This window comes from Carcharodon carcharias, chromosome 4, assembly GCF_017639515.1.
Source record: "Carcharodon carcharias isolate sCarCar2 chromosome 4, sCarCar2.pri, whole genome shotgun sequence".
In the NCBI taxonomy this organism is placed as follows: domain Eukaryota; kingdom Metazoa; phylum Chordata; class Chondrichthyes; order Lamniformes; family Lamnidae; genus Carcharodon; species Carcharodon carcharias.
In genome coordinates this window covers 63411842-63434421 of record NC_054470.1, presented here as the reverse complement: position 1 = coordinate 63434421, position 22580 = coordinate 63411842, and the positions used below count along the sequence as shown (strand labels likewise).

General features: G+C 42.4%; 1 protein-coding gene across 2 annotated transcripts in view; it reads left to right on the top strand.

The window, feature by feature from the left end:
• pax5 (paired box 5) overlaps positions 1 to 18878 on the top strand; it is a 257499-nt gene extending 238621 nt beyond the window's left edge. For both annotated transcript variants that reach the window (XM_041186242.1, XM_041186243.1), the window contains 2 exons: positions 135 to 221; positions 18802 to 18878. In XM_041186242.1, coding sequence (XP_041042176.1) covers positions 135 to 221; positions 18802 to 18878 — 164 coding nt within the window. The remainder of the gene's footprint in view (positions 1 to 134; positions 222 to 18801) is intronic.
• Positions 18879 to 22580: the final 3702 nt, after the last annotated feature.

Below are 22580 nucleotides of genomic sequence, written 5' to 3'. Positions count from 1 at the left end.
TAGACTAATGATGGTTGGGTTCATAATATTGAACTACTTCTTCATCATATATCTTCAATTGTAGGACAACCTAGACTAATTAACTCAAGAACCTTTACATGATTTCACCCTCCTTGTGCTCTTTCTTGTTTTAGGAAGTGATTTTTCTGGGAGTCCATATTCCCATCCGCAGTATACAACTTATAATGACTCCTGGAGATTTCCCAATGCTGGATTATTAAGTAAGTGTATCTTCAGATTATGCTGTTTGAAAGATCTTGTTGTGCAATAAAGAGCTTCATGAGTACATGTGGCCGTTTTTACATATCAGCACCATTTAGTTTTTCCAGCGTGTTCTGTGACAATTAGTGATTATGTACAGATGACGGATCCCTCTTCTCCAGGCTGATGAAGAAGTTGCCTCGACAGCTTATATTTAAATTATTTTCTTTTTCCACTTCCAAGTCTCAGGCATCATGAGCTTCCAAGGACTTTATCTGTGCTGTTTTGGACCTGGTCACTAGCAAGTGCAGAAGGCCTTCTTGGAATTGATTCTGTCCCTTCCCATTCTCCCTCTGAACCACCTCTGTGAGCTGACTGAGAGCCAGAAGATCACGTTTAGCATACTGATTGCGATTCCCTCATCTTGGCACTCCATGGCACCAACTCTAGATGCCACAATTAATTGTTAATTAATCTCCAGTTTTCCATATCACTTTGTGTGTGGGATTGTATTGATCAAGTAGTTCATTATACAACTCACTGACTTTATATTTGAATAGTGTAATGATGTAGTGTGGTAGTTATATATGAGCCAAAAAGGTGTGGTATATGTAGGGAAATGATACAGTAAGGTAAAATATAGGCAGGATGCAGTGTATATGAGTTGGGGGTTTAGTACATGAAGTGCATGTAATATGTTATATTACAATATATTGTATATAATGTATATTATTTCATATCATTACATCCTATTTATGTTATACCCTAAAATGTGATTTGTTCCTTTTGTGCGTCTGTTACACCAGTAGTAGAGGAGCATGACTGGATCTAATAGTCCACTGACCCTGCTCTGGGATCCTGTCAGTAATGGGAGCTCTTTTTTTCAAATCCATTTCCCTTTCTAGTCTACCTCACTAACATTGTGTTCTATTTTTTCTCTCTTCTTCATCACCCCACAAAATTCTGCGTGGTATTAGTTTCAGAGATGTTACTTGGCTTTAGACTCTCAGATCTAGCGACTGAGGATCAGCTAATGCATGTTTGATCCTCGCGTCCGCCTTTTTCGACTTGAGCGATGTTAGTTGAAGAGGTATCATGTGGAGGCTGCACCATCTCTCTGTAGGGGAAGAGGGGGGAAGGGTAATTAGGAGTGCAAGGTCACCTCAAGTGATCTTTCAACCTCCTGATGGCAGGTAACAGCTTGTGTTCAGAGAGGACTCGGACCAGGCTTTCTGTTACTGCCTGGGAATGGTGGAGTGAAGTTCTGAAGATGCAACTTTACATGAAAAGTTTAGGAACCATTGTATTACAATTTGGTGCTCTATATGTCTGTATTTAAATGAATTAGTATGTTTAAACAAATGGTAATGTTGTGGTATTGCATAAGTATACTAGAAACACCTATATAACTGAACATTATATACTACATACAAGATATTATGATATATACAGAGTCCATTAATATAGTGTGAAGTATGTTTTATGGTGTATTATATAATGTAACAGTAGAGTGATGACAAGGTATATGAATAAGATATAATATGCAGAGAATGCAGTGAAATAGAATGAAATAGTGCGATGTAGGACATGGTGTGATTATGGGTATAGTAGGTTGGGTTTTTGAACTGCTCAGTTAAAGGCAACTGTGGTTGGGCAATGAATGCTGGTCTTTCCAGTGATGCCCATATCTTGAGAATTTTTCTTTTAAGTGTAGGGTAGGTTGTGTAAAGCGGATGTTATTTCTGTAACCCCTCCCCACCTTTCTGACTCATCTCTATGTCCTGCCCTCATATGATCCTGTACACCCAACCCAGATTGTGTCCTTTGGTTTTTCTGAAAATTCTGGACTTCCATGCTCTAGTGTTAAAATGTGTAGACATTCTCCTGTCCTGTTTTATAATCTCTGGTCAGATGCCCATTGTGCTTTAAAATGGACACTATTTCACTTATGTAGTCAATTCTCATTTAGTCAATGACCATTTGTCCTGTCATCTCTTTTTTAAAAAACGGTCAAGTAGTCATAGGGTGAAGTCCAGATGTGTCTGTGTTAGGGATAGTGAGGGGCATGACAGGAGGGAATCATCTATTCTACATTAGTCATATGCTACCTTAGAACCAAGTCTGTAATTCACTCCAAACATCCATTATTCTATAACTGACTGTACTCTGCATGTTTATCATCAATATAATGTCAAGCCTTTGTGAAGCTCAACTAAGTTTGCAAACACTTCATTCATGACCTATACATATCCTTTGGTGTCCCCATTCAGATACATTGGCTTGAAGCCTAAAGTAGAGCATTTCCCGTCAGTGTCTACCTTTCCACTTCTACGTAGATCGCCACCTTGACCTGGTAGAGAAGCTTTGTGCATTCTGATGATCCCTTGAGCAATGCTATTGGTAGCTCCATGCTCCTTGTAGGGCCACCCATGGCAGCATGGTCGGGGGGAGATGCCAGACAAACTGCAGTTCAAAAAAGTCCTTAACAGCAGAACAGGTGAAAGAAACTGTGTATCTTACCAGCTGCAGAGGTAGAAGAAGGCTGTAGTTTCAAGGTGGTCCCAGTCATTGTGGTTTGACACGTCCTCGAAATATGACCACCATTCCGTGTTGGTCGTATGGACAGTGATGGTGCCCAAGTTCCCTACATTAAAGAAAGTCATGCGCAGCTTTTACCAGGGTCCATCTGTCACATCCAGTGGTGATGGAGAATTGGTAATGGGGCAGGGTTGTGAACCTAAGAGTTCCTAGTCAAAAGTTTGCACACAGACAGCAGATGCATGAAGATTTTTGGACACCTGTGTTGGGACAGAAGTGTCTTTGGACAGCAACATCAGTGACTGATTGTTTCAATATGGATTGGTTTAAAACCCCAGTTAAGAACCGAGAGAGACTGTATTTTCATATGACTAATTATTCACATTTCTATTTCCAATATAATTGACACAGACGATGTGTACAATGGTTTCCTTTTCTTTACAGCATAGGCTGGTCTGTGAGGTGATGCATAGTTTTCCACACGATGACAGCTTAACATGGCTGCCCCTTTCAGTTTGTCATATGACGAGGAGTCCCATCAGTTAGCTGTTGTGAGATGTGATTGTTTAGGGTGTTCTGTACAGAGCAGATGTTGATAGGATGAAAATTCAAATAAAATGCTTAAAACAAAGTAGAAATGAATAAAGGGGAAGAGAGTTCAAATTGATACTTTAAAGAACACTAAATGCAAGTAACAAAATCTAATGAAGAAAAATGATCCAATTTCATGCTCTTTGAATGTGATAACTCCTGTGCCATTTTAGCTCATTACTTTTAACTTGACGTAGATCAAGATAAATTTCTTTTGATGCATTGTTGCTATCTCCTCTTTGACACCGATCTGTGTATACTGCAGAATTTAACTCAAGCTGACAGAAACCCCACTCTAATACACCCAACTAGTTAAGCATTTATTTTTTACAAGGGTATGGGGTCATTGTATGTGGCTGTTTGTCCCACAACTGTTAAATATTTAGGGCATTTCCGGGGTCGGGGTCATGTCCTCTAGAGATGTCTTGGCATATGAAAATATCTTTGACCATTAGAGTTCCTGAGATGGGGTGAGAATGATGGATATGTTATCGACATGCATTCTAACTGATTAATTCTGGAGGAAATGTTGCTGGATTTATTCAACGATCTTCGCACTCTGTACCAGCATCTCAAAAAATTTACACATACAATTTTTCCTACTGCTTCCAAATGTCATAATCAGGCTGCCTGCCCCACCCAAACCGAGTGGACAATTGGGGCCACCTCCATTGATGGCTCCCGGTTCAGTTGCTTTCAGTTGCACTGAAACATGATTAGACTTTCTCTGTCAAATATTTACTTCTTTCTTTAGGCCCAACCCTATTCAGTACTATTAAGACACAACCAGGCTTGTTGGTTTATTGTCACCTGATTCCATTCTTATTTGTATGTCGTAGCTATGGCTCTCTTTCCGTTTCTGCATCATTACTGCTGGGATTCCCAAGGATCTTTCCTTGGCTCCCTCCCAGCTGGCGACCCAGAGCTCCTGCTGAATTTAACAGCAAAAGCTCATTTTTTTATAACAATTTCCGTTTCCAGCATGGCAGTCAGCCAAATTGACAGGCTGGCAGCTGCTGAGTAGGGAAGAACAGCCCTTGGGGAAAGGTCCTCGGCAGTCGATGGTGAGTAGCTTGAGATTTGGGCTCGTGGGGAGAGGTGGGATCAACTGTGTGATTGTGGAAGGTGGGGTGGGGGAGAGAGAGGCCAGCAGTGTGGGAGAGGTTGGCAATTGCAGCAAGGGCTGGAAAGAGAGGTTGCAATCAGCATAAGGGAAGCCAGAGGTTCCCTTGAGGGATGGGTGGGAAGAGCATTCCTTCTCCTTCTGGCCGACTAGGAGTGCTGTAAAAAGACTTATCTTCTGAATCCGGCAACTCCCATCTCTTGCTCATGCTTGCAGATTATTGGGAATTCCCACTCAGCAGCAATTCAATTTAAATTGGACTCCCAGGTACTCTATGGGAGCCAGATTTACACATGCTAACAAAGTGTCCTGCATCTTCAAGACAGGACATCTGCACGCCTTGTCACCCACTGCCATATAAATGGCAGCAGGCACATATGAGTCATGTTGGAGAAGCATTTAGTGTTTTTTTCAGATTTAAACCCCCAATGACGATCATGCCGGGATGTTATCGAGGCCATTGTCTTCAGTTCCTGCTACGTTACCGACTCCATTCCACTCCCTGCTCACTGTCTCACACTGAAGTAGACTCTTCAGAACTGTTTGCAGTTCAGCATCCCTGATGCTGAACTGAGCTCCTGACCCCATATCCTCTCCACCACAAAGACAGCCTACTTCCTGTCAACCTCTGCTCTGACTGAGCCCATCTGTTGCTGAAGCTCTCACCCATGCTTTTGCTATTTCTAGAATCAGCCATTTCAGTGCGCTCCTGGCTGGCCTTGCACCTTCTGAGAAGAGCCTCACTGCACCACAACATGTTGTGTTAATGTGCTGTACCATAGTGATAGGAAAGCAGCTGGCTGAGTTTCTAATAGCAACCAGGTCATCTAGGGTAGGAGGCAAAGCAAGGAACCTCTTCAAGTAGGGGAAATTTGTACCTACCGACAGTTAGTCACAGTGGCTTTACAGTTTATCTATCTGCCCCTCAATAAGATACAATGTGAGGGGAAAAATAACTGGAAGGAATGGGAGTGCTGAGTTACTTTGATCCTTTGTGATTGTATTCAGTATAAGTGACATGCTAATTGAGTATAATGTTTTAGTTTACCTGAAGTGGACATTTGAATGATTTTTCAGAGACTAGCATTGGAGTCCTGCCATATTTCACACCAAGTTCAGCCTGATGCTCATCTTCAGAGTCCTGCCTGATTCTGCACGGACACTCTCCAGACACTGTGCCCATGGAATGGGAGCAAAGGACCAGCTTTGTCCAGTGACGCAAAGTCAGCTAATGTAAACATTTTGTAGCCTTCTCACAGCTCAGTGTCAGATGAGCTGGATTGAGTAATGGAGAGATTTGCTTTAGAATGGAAGGCACCCAGCTCTTGAGAGTTGCTGGAAGGAACAGGTCTTTAGAAAGACTGAGAATTGTATTTAAGAAAAACATTGCAAAGGCTGCAGGGTGAGGAAGGGAGCCATAAAGCAATCTAATGCCAGGGCATAAAACTGAAGCAAGTGTCTTGGTCCTTGGCTCCTGTTCTGAGCCCTTTGTGTCTGACAAAGTGCACAGGGAAGACAGTCCAGGGAAACCTCTTCACAAGATAGTATAACATGGTGTACAGGTTGAATAGAAGCAAAAGATGGCAATGTAATGTAATCTCCCTGGTAAGGTAGGAATATTCAAATGTGCCAAGCACCTGATAAATAGTGCCTGCCACCAAAAGCTGGCTTTCAACCTGTCTCAGATCCACCACTGGCCCATTCCCAACCTTCACACAACCTTGCAGCTCCTTCTGTCTCAAGCAACTCCATACTTCAACAGGGCACATATTCAAGCTGCAACTTTCATTTAGAAGCTTTGCCACACTCATATCCTCCATAGCCTTTAGATAGGAAAGCATGGTTACCACTAATGTTACCCAGGATGAGCTTTAGGTTGGGTACGTGGCAACCATCCGTGACCTATTCTGCTTTGGGAAATGTAGTAGTATTGTAGCATTGGGTAGCGGTGTCTCTATATTCAGTGGGAAGGGAGGTGAAATTACAGTCTGTTGTTTGAAGCACCTGTTTTTTTCCATGAGCATCACATTGACTGATGTTACAGTGTTGGCACCCAGTGATCGACAAGTACCATACCTGTGGGCATTGAGGTGTCTGCGTGGCAATTTGCCTATAGCATGCTTATTGCAGATGGCAAAGCTCTGCAGCTGGCATGCTGGTGATCCCCCTGGGGATCCTTGGTGATTGGCAGATTGGCTTGCATTTATGTTCTGGGGCACACTGGCCTCCCTGTATCTTTTTTTCATTGTTAGGCACCTAAACCAGAAAATACAGTATGCGAGGTACTTCTGAGAAAAAACTTAAGTTTTAAGATCATCGATATTTTCTAACACGGATGTTCAATTGAAATATCAAATACTGGACAATTGTAGTAATAGGGGCATTGCATAAAAAGTAAAACATACAAAGCTTCTGCCACTTTTGAGAACTCCTGGAGCCGCTGTGCTTTTTTTCACCTTTTGCAAATGGGCGCTAGAGGAAATTGTGGCAGCATTGCCATATTATGCTAGTATGTGCTCTCTTACGTATTTTCCTTTGAAAGCTGGCTGCTGGCTTGCTAATGACGCTTGCCCTTTACTGGTGCACTAGGCCTCAGAATTACAAATACTTCCCCGCCATATTGTATAATTCTGGGCACAACAGACATCTATGCTAAATAATATGGGGAACCCAGGGCTGATATACTTTAAGCTGTGTGAGCGTACGGCCACGCAGCAATCAAGAGTGAGCCGCACTGGGAACAAACAGACTGTGCCCAAGCAGCGATCTCTTTAAGACCTGCACATGTGTGGCTGTGTACCAATCTTAAAGGGATGGCATAGTGCAACAAATGAGCTGCACATAGCATGGAGAATTAGAGAGAATTTTGGCTGGGGCCCAGAACAGAACAGAACCACTGAGCCACTGGAGTTCAATATTGTAGAGAAAGTTCTGACAATATAATTGTGTAAATCCAAATCCTAGTCTGGGACATTATTCATAGAGCCAAACAAAGACAGAGTCAAATTATCAGTCTGAAGTTAGGCAAATTTATAAAGGTTGTATGAGAGAATAGAACCCAAACTCAGTGACCTGATTTTGGACCCAAACATGTTACTTGGCTTCAGATGTGCCTCTTTAATGCAAAACCATTACCTACGTATTGAGGTACCATCCTTCCTGGTTGCCATGCCAATTTGTCAGCTGAACACATGCAGTAAGTAGTTGGAGCCACAATAAGGAAGATATGTGCCTTTTAATTCTTTAGTAAGAACTATAGTGAATGTTTGCCTGTGTGACACCCGCTAGTCCAGCAGGAAGGTTGTTACCAAGCTCTGGCATGGCGATCTATGTGTTTGTTGCTTCTGGTCTAGAACAGAAGAGGTATGTTGGTTTCTAGTGTTTTAGATTAATCTCATAGTTTAAAGATGAAGATATTTATGTGGGTTTCTAGTCTTATGCCACACCTCTGGTGTTCCATTGCATATGCCTACATGGTGAGAATTCATCCCTTTGTTCCTCTCAGGTCTCGTGAGTACTGGGCTTTGTGGCGCTGTGATAAGTATACATCAGGTCCTTAATGAGGAGTGTAGTATGTGGCCATGTGTTGGGTTTATAACCTAGAATTACTGACAGCTGAGTGGTGAGCCAGGGTATGGTGTGAATGCATATGCCCAGCCACCAATATGTTCAGAAACAGTGAATACACTGTTACGACCAGATGATGAGGAAGGATTCAAGGACCCCCGCCCCTCCCCACCCCTACCCCACTCACCACCCCACAACCTTTCTTCCCACCCCTCAGTTGTCCGTAACAGGGTATGTTTTTTTATAAATTTATAAGGATCAGTGTGCTAATTCAGTGCATGTACTTAACTGTTTACGTGCTGATTGCAAAGAACTCAGTTTGACAGGCTTTTGTGAGTTTAAACATATAAGGGGTTAGTTTTTATTGTGCTAAAAACCCACTCAAATAAAGATATTAAAAATGTTTAAAAAGGTAAACACATGTCCTGACTATTGCAACACATGCATGTGCACATGTGCACACATGCAAAAATGTAAGTTACAAATTAGATGAGGTTAACTTTTAGCCAAATTAAGATTCAATTAGAAAAGGCAAGTAGATAAAGAGTTCAATGAAGAGTGCATGAGGGCATTCCAGGAGCAGCACTAAGCATACCTAAAGATGAGATGTCAACCTGGTGAAGCTAAAACACAGGACTATTTGCATACCAAAAAGCAGAAGCAGCATGCGATAAACAGAGCTAAGTAATCCTACAACCAGTGGACCAGATCTAAGCTCTGCAGTCCTGCCACATCCAGTCATGAATGGTGGTGGATAATAAAACAACTCACTGGAGGAAGAGGCTCCACAAATATCCCCATCCTCATTGATGGGGGCGCCCAGCACATCAGTACAAAATACAAACCTGAAGCATTTGCATCCATCTTCAGCCAGAATTGCTGAGTGGATGATCCATCTCCACCAGAGGTCCCCAGATCACTGATGCCAGTCTTCAGCCAATTCAATTCACTCCACATGATATCAAGAAATGGCTGAAGGCACTGGATACTGCAAAGGATATGGGCCTTGACAACATTCCGGTAATAGTATCACAGAATTGTTAGGGTGCAGAAGGAGGCCATTTGGCCCATTGTGTAGTACCAGCTCTCAGAATGAGTAACTTGCCTAGCATCATTTCCCTGTAACCTTGCACATTCATCCTTTTCAGGTAACAGTCTAATTCCCTTTTGAATGCTTTAATTGAACCTGCCTCCTCCACAATCTCAGGCAGTGCATTCCAAACCCTAACCACTTGCTGCATAAAAAAGCTTCTCCTCATATAACTTTTTTGCTTCTTTTACTATTTACTTTAAACCTGTGCCCTCTTGTTCTCGATCTTTTCACAAGTGGGAACAGTTTCTCTCTATCTATTCAGTCCAGACTCCAAACTCTCTGGAGTTCAGGAGAATAAGAGACGATCTCATTGAAAGCTACAAAATTCTGAAGGGATTTGATCGGGTAAATGCTGAGAGATTGTTTCCATTGGTGAGGGAATCTAAAACATGGGGGACACAGTCTCAGGATAAGGGGCTGATCATTTAGGATTGTGATAAGGAGAAATTTCTTCACTCAAAGAGTTGTGAATCTTTGGAATTCTCTACCCCACAAGGCTGTGGATGCTCTATCGTTGAATGAATTTAAGGCTGGGATAGACAGATTTTTGATCTCTCAGGGAATTGAGGGATAAAGAGAGCGGGCTGGACAATGGAGTTGAAGCTCAAGAACAGCCGTGATCTTATTGAATGGCAGAGCAGGCTCGACAGGCTATGTGGTCTACTCCTGCTCCTATTTCTTAGCTTCTAATGACCCCTTATGATTTTGAAGACCTCTATCAAACCTCCTTTCACCCTTCTTTTCTGTCAGGAAAACAGCCCTAACTTTTCCAATCTATCTTCATAGCTGAAGTTCCTCATCCCTGGAACCATTCTCGTGAATCTTTTCTACACCCTCTCTAAAGCCTTCACATCCTTCCTAAAATGTGGCACTCAGAACTGGATGCAATACTCTAGCTGAGGCTGAACTGGTGACTTATACAAATTCAACATAACTTCCTTACTCATGTACTTTATGTCTCTATGCCTCTATTAATAAAGTGTAGGATTTTGTTTGCTTTATTTACCACTCTCTCAACCTATCCTGCCACCTTCAATGATTTGTGCACATATACATTCAGGTCCCTCTGCTCCTGCACAGCCCTCAGAGTTGTACCCTTTATTTTATATGGTCTCTCCGTGTTCTTCCTACCAAAATGAATTATCTTGCACTTGTCTGCATTGAATTTCATCTGCCACCTATCCACCCATTCCACTAACTTGTCTATGGCCCTTTGAAGTTCTGCATTATCCTCCTCACAGTTCACAATGCTTTCAAGTTTTGTATCATCTGCAAACTTTGAAATTGTTCCCTGTACACCAAGCTTTAGGTCATTAATATATATCAGGAAAACCAAGAGTCCCAACACTGATCCCTAGGGAACACCATTACAAATGTTCCTCTAGCACAAAAAACATCCATTGACCACTACTTTCTGTTATCCTTTCGCTCAGCCAATTCAGTTTCCACGTTGCTACTGTCCCTTTTATACCATGAGCTATAACTTGACTTTCAAGTCTGTTGTGTGGCACTGTATCAAATGCCTTTTGAAAGTCCAGGTACCCAGCATCAATAGTGTTACTCTTATCAACCCTCTCTGTTAACTCTTCAAAAGACTCTAGCAAGTTAGTTAAGCATGATTTTCCCTTAAGAACTTCATGCTGGCTTTCCTTAATTAACCTGCATTTGTCCATGTGACTATTCATTTTGTCCTGAATTCTTGGTCCGTAACTTATGAGCTCCGGGGCGTTGTAACTGCAGGGGATGGGGTGGGGTGCCTTAAAGATGTGCAAGTGGACCCCCACCCCCCCAAGTAAGGGTTGCACAGCAATTGCCAGGGAAGCTCAAACTTCTGTTGGGCAATCGCCCTGCACTGGGAACGTGCGATTTAAATCACAAACTTCTTATGGTTCCAATTGTCTAACAGTAATAGTTACCAAGGAAAAGTTAAAAGAATTAAAACCACTTCTAACTTTTGGGTAACCATAGTACTGACACCGCCCCTTCACCCCCCCGTCCCCCCACCAAACAACAGACCACCTCACCCCCACCTCTGTGGTACAGTAAAAAAGGCTTCCTTATCTCTGACTCTCCTGCCCTCAGCACAAGGCCTCAGGCACCTGCTGCACTGCACTTTTCTTGCCCAGCTTGAGTAGGAAGGTCAGGCGAGAAATGAGCGGCTGGATTTCAAGATAAAAAACTAGGAGCGGAGTGGCAATCTGACTCTGATTGCCACCCCATGGAATTTACGGGCCAAAGTTTCCAGAAGTTTCCTCACCATCGAAGTTAAACTGACTGGCCTGTAATACCTTTAAACCCATTTTTGAATGAGGATGTAATGTTTACAATTCTCCAAACTCTGGGACCACCTTTGACTCTAAGGAAGATCGAAAAATTCTGGCCACTGTCTCTGCAATTTCCACACTCACTTCCCTCGGTATCCTTTGATGCATCTCATCCAGTCCTGGTGCCTTATCAACTTTACGTACGGATAGCCTAGCTAATACCTCCGCTTTTTCAATTTTGAATTCATCTAATGTCTGAATTATCTCTTTTTTTTACCATGGCCTGGTAGCATCTTCCTCCTTTGTAAAGACAGATGCAAAGTATTAATTTAGTACCTCAGCTATGCCCTCCACCTCCATGTGTAAATCACCCTTTTGATCTCAGAGACCCTACTCCTCCTTTTACTACTATTTTATCATTTATATGCCTATGGAAGACTTTGGAATTCCCTTTTATGTTAGCTGCCAGTCTCTTTTCATCCCCTTTGCATCTCTTACTTGCTCCTTCACATCTCCTCTGAACCTTCTGTATTCAGCTTGGTTCTCAATCTTATTTTCTACCTGACACCTGTCATAAACACACTTTTTCTTCTTTATCTCAATTTCTAACCTCTTTGTCATCCAGGTAACACAATAGTCAAAGTCTGTCCAAGGATGAACTAATCAATTACCTTGTGTGGAATATTCAAACATTATATCAAGAGAGGTCTTGTGATCAGGATCACCATTTTGAAATGTCTTTTAATGCCAATTAAATGCCAATTAAGGCCTGCCCAGCATAATACGCAAGTGGTAGTGCTCTGTGTTACCTGTGTGGGCAGGGGGAGGAGAGAGAGTTGAGGTTTAAAAATTTATTTAAACATGTCCCCTCATGTGACTGTGTCACATGAGATGGGACATGTTTTTATATATATGAAATTTTTTTTATTTATTTAATGAAAGCTTTAGGAAACCTCATCCCGCACGTTGGTGAGTTTCCTAAAAAATGCAAAGGCCGCTTGGGCTTTTCACCTGCCCGCCAACCTTAAGGTTGGACGAACAGTGTTAGCAATGACAATAAATAATTTGCTAATGGTCTTAACAGGCCATTTATATTTTGGCGGGCGCACAGCCGACTTGTCCCGATATCATCGTGCGTCATTTTATGCGTCGGCGTCTCGGGCCCGCCCTTGCACGCTGACTGAAAAATCCTGCCCACAATTATTCTGTACTGACAGTGATGGGTAGTAATGGCTGAACTGGAATTTCATCCAGCCATTTGTCTATGTTCTCAATATACAGCTGATATTCTAATCAAAGATCATAATATCATAGAATGAAACAACATAGAAAAAAGCCAGTTGGCTCATGGTGCCTGTGCCAGCTCTTTGAAAGACCTATCCAATTAGTCCCACGAACCTGCTCTTTCCATAGTCCTGCAAATTATTCCATTTCAAGTATTTGCTTAAGAAAGACCAGACATCTTAGCTAACCTCTGTCAAATTTTAAAACAAATAAGGCTAGTGCAGTACTGATATCCTCTCTTTAGATACTATGAGTGCTTTTAGTAAATCAAAAACAAAATACTGTGGATGTTGGAAATCTGAAATAAAAACCGGAAATGCCAGAACTGCTCAGCAGGGCTGGTAGCATCCATGGAGAGAGAAACCGAGGTTGACCTTTCATCACAACTGGGGAAAGTTAGAAATGTAATAGGTTTTAACCAAGTGAAAGGGGGAGGGTGGAAAAAAGAGCAAAAGGAAAAGTCTGTGAGAGGGTGGAAGAAAGGAGAGGTTAAATGGCAAAACGGTTGGTGGTGCAAGACCAAAGGATGCAGTAATGGGACAAGTAAAGAAAGAAAAGATGTGTCTACAGGAAGTGTAAATGGAATAAGGATGAACAGCTGCCACCCGAAAGCAAAAAAAGAGAAAAACAAGACAGTAAAACTGAAACCTGCAAAGATAAAGGAAACAAAATGGGAGCAGAGGTTAGGGTCTGAAATTGTTGAATTCAGTATTGAGTCCAGAAGGCTGTAAAGTGTCTAACTGAAAGATGAGGTTCTGCTCCTCGAGGTTGTGTTCAGTTTCATTGGAAAACTGTGGAAGACTGGGAACAAATCGGTTAGTGTAAGTGCAAGGTGGAGAATTAAAATGACAGGAAACTAGAAGCTCAATGTCATGCTTGTGGACTGTTGGGTGGTTTTCAGTAAAGCAGTCATTCAATCTGTGTTTGGTCTGCCCAATATAGAGCAGGTGGCATTGTGAACAGTGAATAGAGTACTAAATTGTACACATAGGGCAGAATTTTGCCCTTGAATGGCGTGCAGACCCTACCGGCTCGGCGGCGGGCGAACAGCCGACCCCCGCCACCAAAACGGTGCCCACAGCCATTTTGAGTGAGCGGGCCAATTAAAGCCTGCCCAGTGGCCTGCCCGACAGAAAGCGCTATGCACTTCCTGTTCCGGGGGGTGGGGGGAATCCTCATCTGTCAAAGTGCGCTCTTTCGCACATGCGTCCGCAAGAGCGCACTGCTCCCTGAGGCAAAGTCCTGTCTCAGGGAGATTCGTGACAGGCAAGTAAAGTCTAAAAATAGAAAAATATTAAAATTATTAACATGTCCCCCTCATGTGACAATGTCACACGAGATGGGACATGTTAATAATAAACACATAAAATTTATTACGTTTTTAAAAAACGGACATGAATCTTCATCCTGCCAATGGATGAAGTTTCATGAATAATCAGAAGCCCGCTGGGGCTCCTGGCCTACCCGCCAACCTTAAGCTTGGACGGGCAGGTATTTAATTATCCTAAATAGCCCTGTCAATGGCCTCAATTGGCCATTGACAGGTTGGCGGCGGACAGCTGATTTTGCTGTCCACCCGCCTTCCTAAAAATTTAAAGGGATCGGGATGATGTCGGGGATTCCTCCCGATGTCATACCAAGTCATTTTCCCCCCGGCGAGTGGGCCCCGCCCCCAAATTGCCGAGGAGAAAATCCTGGCCATAAATTCAGCTAGACAGGGGAGGCTGGGCATGGATGGAGACAGATGGGGCCTCCGTTCAAGGAAGAAGTGGAGGGTTCCAAGGCCATCCTTGTGTGGATGGAGTGGTAGAAGGATTGAATGTCTGTAGTGAAAAGGAGATGATTAAGGCCAGGAAACTGGAATGACGGAGCACATTGGAAGAGCCACGGATGTAGGTGAGAGGAGACTGGACAAGGAAAGAAAGAACAGTCGAGGTAAAATAACTCATTTCAGTGGGGTAGTAACAGGCTGAAATGATCGTTCTACTAGCATAGTCTTGTTTGTAGAACTTGGGAAGGACATAGAAGCTGACTGGTCAGAGTTGGTGGACTTTGAAGTTGGAGGTCATGCAGGCTTCCAGAGGCCGCCTAGTCTCCCCCCACAACTCCCCCCTCCACCTGACTGAACTTGATCTCACATTGAACAACTTCTCTTTAACTCCACTCGTCCCCTCCAAACATAAAGTGTTGCTCTGGATATCTGCATGGGTTCTAGTAATGGAACATTCCATATTCCAGTCCTACAGGCCACTTCCCTCAATTCTTTTTAAAACCTTGGTGCCATTTCATGCTCTTGCCCAGATCTGGAAAATTTCATGAATTTTGCTTTCAGTTCCCACCCTTCTCTCATCTTCATCTAGTCTATCTCTGACTCTTGCTTTCCCTTCCTCAACGTCTCTGTCTCCATTTATGGGGTTGGACTAACAAAGAATATTTACTATAAGCCCACTCTCACAGCTACCTCAACAACACTTCCTCACACCCCATTTCCTCTAGGAACTTCATTCCATTCTTCCAGTTTCTCCGTGTCCCTTGCATCTGTTCTGATGATGTGTCTGTCCTTACCAGGGCTTCTCATATCTCTTCTATTTCTCAACAGAGAATTCCACACCCTCCTCACCACAACCCCCACCCCCCACTGCCTGCTTCCACCACTATCGTTGCCAGAACCCATGACCCTGTCTGATCCATTTCCAGCGGTCCTGCTTACAACTATCCTCTTCCCTCCCAGATGCATAATAGTGTTCCCCTTGTGCTCACCTTCTAACTTACCAGCCTTTATATTCAACAGATCATCCACTGCTATACTTCAGCATGGTGACACCACCAAACACATCTTTCCTTCCTCTCCCTTTTAGCATTCTGGAGGGACTGTTCCCTCCATGACACCCTGGTCCCTTCCCCCACACCCCCTTCCTCTCCCCATGGCACTCTGCATGAAAGGAGATGCAATACCTGTTCTTTCAACTCCTCTTTCCTCACCATCAAGGCCCTAAATGCACTTTCCTCATGAAACAGCAATTCAGCACACTTCTTTCAATTTAGGATATTGTATTTGCTGCTCACAATGTGGTTTGCTGTACATTGGGGAGACCAATGGTAGATTGGGGGTGTTAGCTTTGCGGAACACCTCCCTTCAGTCCTGGCCCTGAGCTTCTGGTTTTGGTTTTTATTACTGTTAGCAAATGCTTGATGTCATTTGCAAACCACATTAAAGGCCATTGAACCCAGGACCACAGCCATACTTCCTTAACACATTAAATCTAATTTCGCACTTGGGCTATGGATTTAGATGTCTGAATGAACTTTTAACTGGCTTCAGGATTGAAAGTGGTCCCACTCCTCTTCCACAGTAGTAGACACTTCTGATTTTGTTCTCAAAGCTTGAATATGTTCAGTTTATTACTATTTTTGACATAAATACAATATTTATGTGTTATTCATCAAACACCATAAATATTCAACAAATGCTCTGACTATGACAGCTCACTATTGTGCTGTTTGATGGTTCACTGACACATTAGTTATAATGAAAAAGCTTATTGAAGAACATTATTGAATGTTGTAATTTTGCGTAATTCTGTTCAAATTATATTCTTTGTGCTTATCTCTATTTATTGGACTTAACTTAATTTGCTGGGTAAAGACAGAACTTGCACTTATGTAGCTCCTTTCATATCCTCAGGATGGCCAAAAGCAATTCACAGTCAATACAAGAGTTTGAAATTATAGTCACTGTTGTAATATAAAAAACAATTTGCATAAAGCAGGATTCCACAAACAGCAGTGATACATTTTATGAACCAGAATTTGCTGTTGAAATAATGGTGAGGCAAATGCCGCTTACCATTATTTATATGTGTATGATACATTAGCTTCAGGTATGGTGTAAAAATGTGATTGTGTGTGAATATGCAAAAGTTGCTCTCCGAGTTGTGCCGCTTCACCATTGGTTTTGCTAAAATGACATTTCGTTGTCTGCCTCATATTTGATGTGTATTAAATGGTGTGAAAGTGCTGTATTTGTGCAGGGAGATACAAACTAAACTAAACTCATTACTTGGGGATAGTAATTAGTAGTGCAAGCAGCTTGATGAGATGATAAATGCTAATTACTGCTAGTCAACCTCTCTGGTACTGAAAATTAACTGTTATGCATGTGGAGTCTCATTCCTTCAATTTTGGATTTTTTACAAAAGCTTTAAAATTGCCACATTTTTAATTTTAATTGTTTTCCTTACTTTCTGTCTCTTTTTTTCCCTCTCTTAGTCAAATATTTTCTTCCCTTTTATTTCTCTTTCCGTACCTGATTGAATTCAACCATTTTTATACATCCTTCTCCTGGTCCTCCCTGGGGTTGTTTTCCACTCCCTCAATCTGGTTGGAAACAGAGATACCCCATTGGTTGCCCTATTCACTCATGTCCCAGATACCCTGTCTCCCTCACTGAGCTGTTATTAGGTCACACTTTCAGCAGCTTTGTGGACCTAAGTTTTTTTTGAGCTGAAGGTGCAGGGGTTGGTCTAACTAATGGCAGGTACCTTGGTTGAGAATGTTGATTAGGACATCAGGAGAACTCCCTGCTCTTCTTTAAATAGTGTTGGGAGATCTTTTAAATTCTCCAGGTAGTAAAGATAACGATATGCAGATAAACCCAGGACTGTTTTGGTTACCTGCATTTTTCTTTTCTTGTGGTTACTTTCCAATTACTTAATGCCATTTATGTGGGGGAAAGGAAAATTCCATTTTGGGGGGGGCGCGGGGTGGTGCAGGGCAGTGGTGAGCATGCTGTCCATCCACAGTGAGAGCCCAAGGCTTGAATTTCATGAGTGGTAAATATCTCTCTTTGCTGCTCGGATCTAACATAAAATGGGTTTGGATTGATTCATTCCAATTCCAACTGAGTATGGGCTTGTAATGTGGAAGTGTTTACAATTCAGCAGAAATTGTCAACTTACCAAGAAAGGGCACAAAGATAGAAGGAGACGTTTTTGACTTTGGTGTTAAGGTACATTATCACAACAATAACTTAGATTTACCCATCGTCATCCATAGACACTTTCAAACCAAATGGCTGCCAAGCCTTTTTGTTGGCATTTGTTCCCAAGGAGATGTGCTTTCCCAGGAGCAGAAAATTGCAAACTCTGCCTTGTACAGTTTATCCAACACATCTGTCCCTGCCTCCTTTACTCCCCTCTTCAACTCTGCCTAAAATGTGACTGTAATGTTAATGGCAGAAATGTAGAATGATCATTTTCCTTAAAAGGGACTGAGAGCTTGTTGGGTATGCAGTGGGGGATTTGTGGAGTGGGGAATTTGTTTCATGTAAAACAGTAGGTACATATAGCTGTAATAGTGATGCATTAAACGTATGCTCTTGTTTCTGAAGCTGTCCTTAGTGATATAATTAGTGATTGAGGGGAACTTTCATTTACTTTTGTAGCTATAGTCCATGAAAGACACTGATTTGTTGATCTAATTACATTTATTCATGAACTCTTTGTCTGTTATCAGTGACTCATAAATGATTACAGACTTAAAAATTGGAAAAGCAGTTCTTGGTATTTTCCACCCATTACAAAAGGACGATACCTCTGTATAGTTCAGGCAGGTGAACAATGGCTTAGCAGGAGTTTATAGTATGTTACATAAGAGCTGATTCCCCAATCTGTGGAGCAGCCAGGAGCAGTGCTGATTATGTAATCATGGTCCCACAGTTCCTGAAGTTCTACCCATTCTTTTAAGTGGAGGTAAATTCGGCAGTTGTGGTTCCATGAATTTTCATCCAGCTCTGGCTACAAGCACCATTCCTTGCTGGGATATGCCTGCTTGGAAAATCAGCCCTTAGAATATTCACCCTTTCCAACATTTTTGTGCTTTCGGTGAACAATGTCATTGGACATCAATGTTCTTTCTTTACTTGCCCTAGAACAATTCCACAGGTTTTCAATTTCATTCATTCACTTAACATTTAAAGACATTGTTGGCCAATTGGTCAAAGTTAATCCATAACTGCAATCACTCCCAAGCGATTAAGGTTAGCTAAAATTTCTCATTTGTCACTCATAGATAGTCAATGTGAACTGCTTCCTTCTTTCCGATGTGCAATGTTTTCTAACCCTGGTGTTATTCTCCCTTAGGTTCCCCCTATTATTACAGCACTGCAACCCGTGGGTCGGCACCAGCGGCTGCCGCTACAGCCTATGACCGTCACTAGCTGGTAGGGGGGAGGCATGGCCTGCAGGTAGTGAAGAAATTGTGCACTTACAACAATCTCAATCAGGTCTGAGACAACAGGAAATGTGTGAAGCTCAGAAGGTCAAATGTGAACTTCCTGCAGGATAATCAAACTGGCTTTTGAACAACTGCTGCCGAACATTTGCTCTTTTCATTGCAGAATGACAGAAACTGCTGACCTTGGACCCACACGGATAGTTAACCAGGCAATCGATGGAGTGTATCCATTTTGTACCGAAGAGAGACTGTTCAAGTTTTTTTTAAATTGGGAAAAGTGTGATTTTAATATGAGGGTAATATTTTATTCCATGTGATTTTTTTTTTCTTGAGAGATGATTTCAAACTGAAAAGCAGCAAAGAGCTGTCTATATTTAAAAACCATGATTAAGATTACTGAATCACTGCACTTGAGAATATTTGAAGATTGGTATGGGGAAGAAAGAAAGGTACCTGTATAGCAATTACATACTGCATCATATCACAGGAGCCTTGACTTTAACCCTCTGTGTACCAAAACAGCATCTGCCTAAAATATAGCTTCTTAGAACATTTACAACTTCTGAAAATGTTCTAAAGATACAGAGAATATTGCACTTGACTCAATCCAGTCTGTGAACTCTAGTTTATCAGATTTAGTGTTTGGCAATGGTTTAAAAATCATTGTTGCATTAGTATTGTGATATAATTTTTTTAATTGCCTTCCTGTGCTCAGAGGGTTGAGAAGGAACTGAATCATGTCTGATCTTGTGCCGATATCGAGATACCCAGGACTACCAGGTACCTCGAGCAGGTTCTGAACACTCTGAATTCCCTGTAAACCAGAACTGGCCATTTACTCGCATTGTATCCATGAGCCTGGTGGGATTTGGGAATCACTCAGTAACAGTCCAGCTGCATTTTGAAATTAGTCTTGTGCGTTTGCGAGCTCTCATCTCCCAAGACTGAAAACCCTGACATTAATTAAGGCGATGAAGATGCAAGGGAGTGCAGTAGCATGGGAAAATCCCAGCAAAGTAAGGTTCTTAATGGCAGGATCTCATTGAAGTATCCTGCTGCAGAGTCCCACCCGACAGCCCGAGCGGTGAGATAAGAGCACATACAAGCCATTAGCTCTGAGTCACGATCGGGGTGCTGAGGGGTTTGCTGAGAGTTCAGGGCCATGAAAGGGAGGGATGGTGTGAGGTTGGGATGATGATTGTGGGGAGATGGGGGGAATAGGGAGATATCAGGATGATGATTGTGAGGAGATGGGGGCATGGTGAGAGGTCGGGATTAAAATTGTGGGGGGATGGGAGGATGGGGAGATGGTGAGAGGTCGGGATCATGATTGTGGGGAGATGGGAACATGCTGAGTGGTCAGGATCATGATTTTGGGGAGCTGGGGGGATGGGGTGAGGTCGGGATCACAATTGTGGGGGGATGGGGGCAATGGTGAGGGGTCGGGATGACGATTGCGTGGAGATGGGAATATGCAGAATGTTGGGATGACAATTGTGGGAAGATGGGAATATGCTGAGTGGTTAGGATCATGATTGTGGGGGGATGGGGAGATGGTGAGAGGTCAGGATCATGATTGTAGGGAGTTGGGGGTATGGTGAGAGGTCGGGATCAGGCTCGGGGGTGGTGAGGAGGATCTTAAGAGGTTGTGGGGTGGGGTTCTTGCTGCAGAGGGGTTGTCTGGTGGTGAGGGAGAGAGCAGAGGTTCTTAGCTTGGTTCCTTCCTTTGGGTGTTCTGCTCAAAACTGCAGTTTAAAAACGAGAACGTGGTTGGAGGGATGTGGGGTTGGTGGAGGTAACTGATATCAGTTTTCAATTTTTGTCAAGTGGGGGCAGTTGAAATTTGAACCTTGAGCATTGCATTTCATATTCAGGAATATAGGGGAATATTTTTTAATTATTTATTCAGATAATGCTCAAAATCTGACATTTCTATGTTCTCTTATGCTACTAAATTCTCAGCAGTAGAAACCCATTGCATGCCCTGATGGGAACTTACGTGTGTCTTCTTTACACAAAGAGTGATCGGAATGTGGGACTTATGGAGTTGTTGGGGCAAATAGCACAAATATATTTGAATGGAAGCTGGATAATTGCATGAGGAAGAAAGCAATAGAAGAATATACTGATGGGGTAGACAACGTGAGTGGAAGGAAGCTTTTGTAAGACATAAGCACTGCTATAGACCAGTTAGGCAGAATGGCCTGCTTCTGTACTGTATATTGTGCATAATGCTGTCTGTATATGTGTGTTATTTGCAAAAGCTGCAAAATACTAGACGAGTAAAACATATCATTTCTATCATGCAGTCCTGCTGTGATCTACATTCGCAACCCATTCTCCCAAATAAACGTTAGAGCTTTACACAGCACGAGACATAACATTTAGATTCATGAAATGCAGCCCACTGTTACTGAGTGAGCACACTGTTGCTTTGTCCCTATCTGTCAGGCTTGGGCAATGGCTTGGTGCAGTGGGTAAACGTGTTTGCACCATCCTGCATTCTGTTTTGCGTACAGGTTCTTTGGGTTGATAAAATTTACTTGTAGAGAGTTATGTTACAAGAAATAGCCCTTAAACGATTAACTCCTTTGTATAACATGTAGTGTGGGGTGAGACGGGGTCTGTCTTGAACAAAGGAGCAAGCTGAAGCTCCTGATTGAGGAGAAACACACTCTGTCCCTCTGCTAAACATGTGCTGGATTTGGGTTGAAAGAACTTTGGGTGAAATTGGAAGACATTCACATTGCTTGCAATGTTCACTGAGCTGGGCTATGCTGTATAAGCAAATAAAACTGAGCATAAAAAAAATTATGGGGATCATCTGGTCCAACAAACCTGCTCTACACAATCATTATGTCTGAAGCATTGTGACTAGACACCACATCACCAACCCCCCCTCTCCACCCAATCAACTCCCCATCAGCTATGTCAACCCCTGGGAGAGGCAAAAAAAAAAACACAAGGGCAATTAGAGGGAAAGAATCTGGAACATTCCATTTGGATCCCCTTAGCCAACTGAAATTATCCCAGAGAACACATTGACCATGCTTATATTGTTACAATCCCCATAGAGACTGAGAACTTTTTAAAAAGAAATTTTAACTTTCAGTTAATAGCTGAAAGAATGATGGATCAAGATTTCACATTTTAAAATGTTTACTGTAACAAATGACCAAAAACACTATTAACTAAACACTATCTTCATAGGCAACTTTTACTTTAAACCACAGTACAGAATAGCCCCTTTCTTATTCTTAGCCAGCTGAGAAAATATACTTCATAGGTATACTCTACACTGTGCTTTTCGTAGACATTGACTTTTCCCAGAATCAACCTAAGGTTACTCCGAGAGTTTATTCCTGTTTTTTTTTCTTCTCAGCCAGGTAACTTGCAACCTTAGAACTGTCTTTCACAGTGAAGTATTTTTTCCCTCAAGATTCTTCCTCTAGCCCAAACTAGGCAACTCCTCCGGCCTTGTTTTAACTCTCTGTAAATTTGGTCTTTTCAATCTGTGCGTGAGCTTTCACTCACATTCCTACCCGGTGAACCATATAAACAGTTTTAGCCTCTCTCCTAGGGTTCAAGCAGATTCAAAACTGTGATATTCAGTGAGATTCTCAGAAAGCCTTTATCCTGATATTTACAATGGTTTCCTCTGCATCATTCCCCATGTCAACATGAA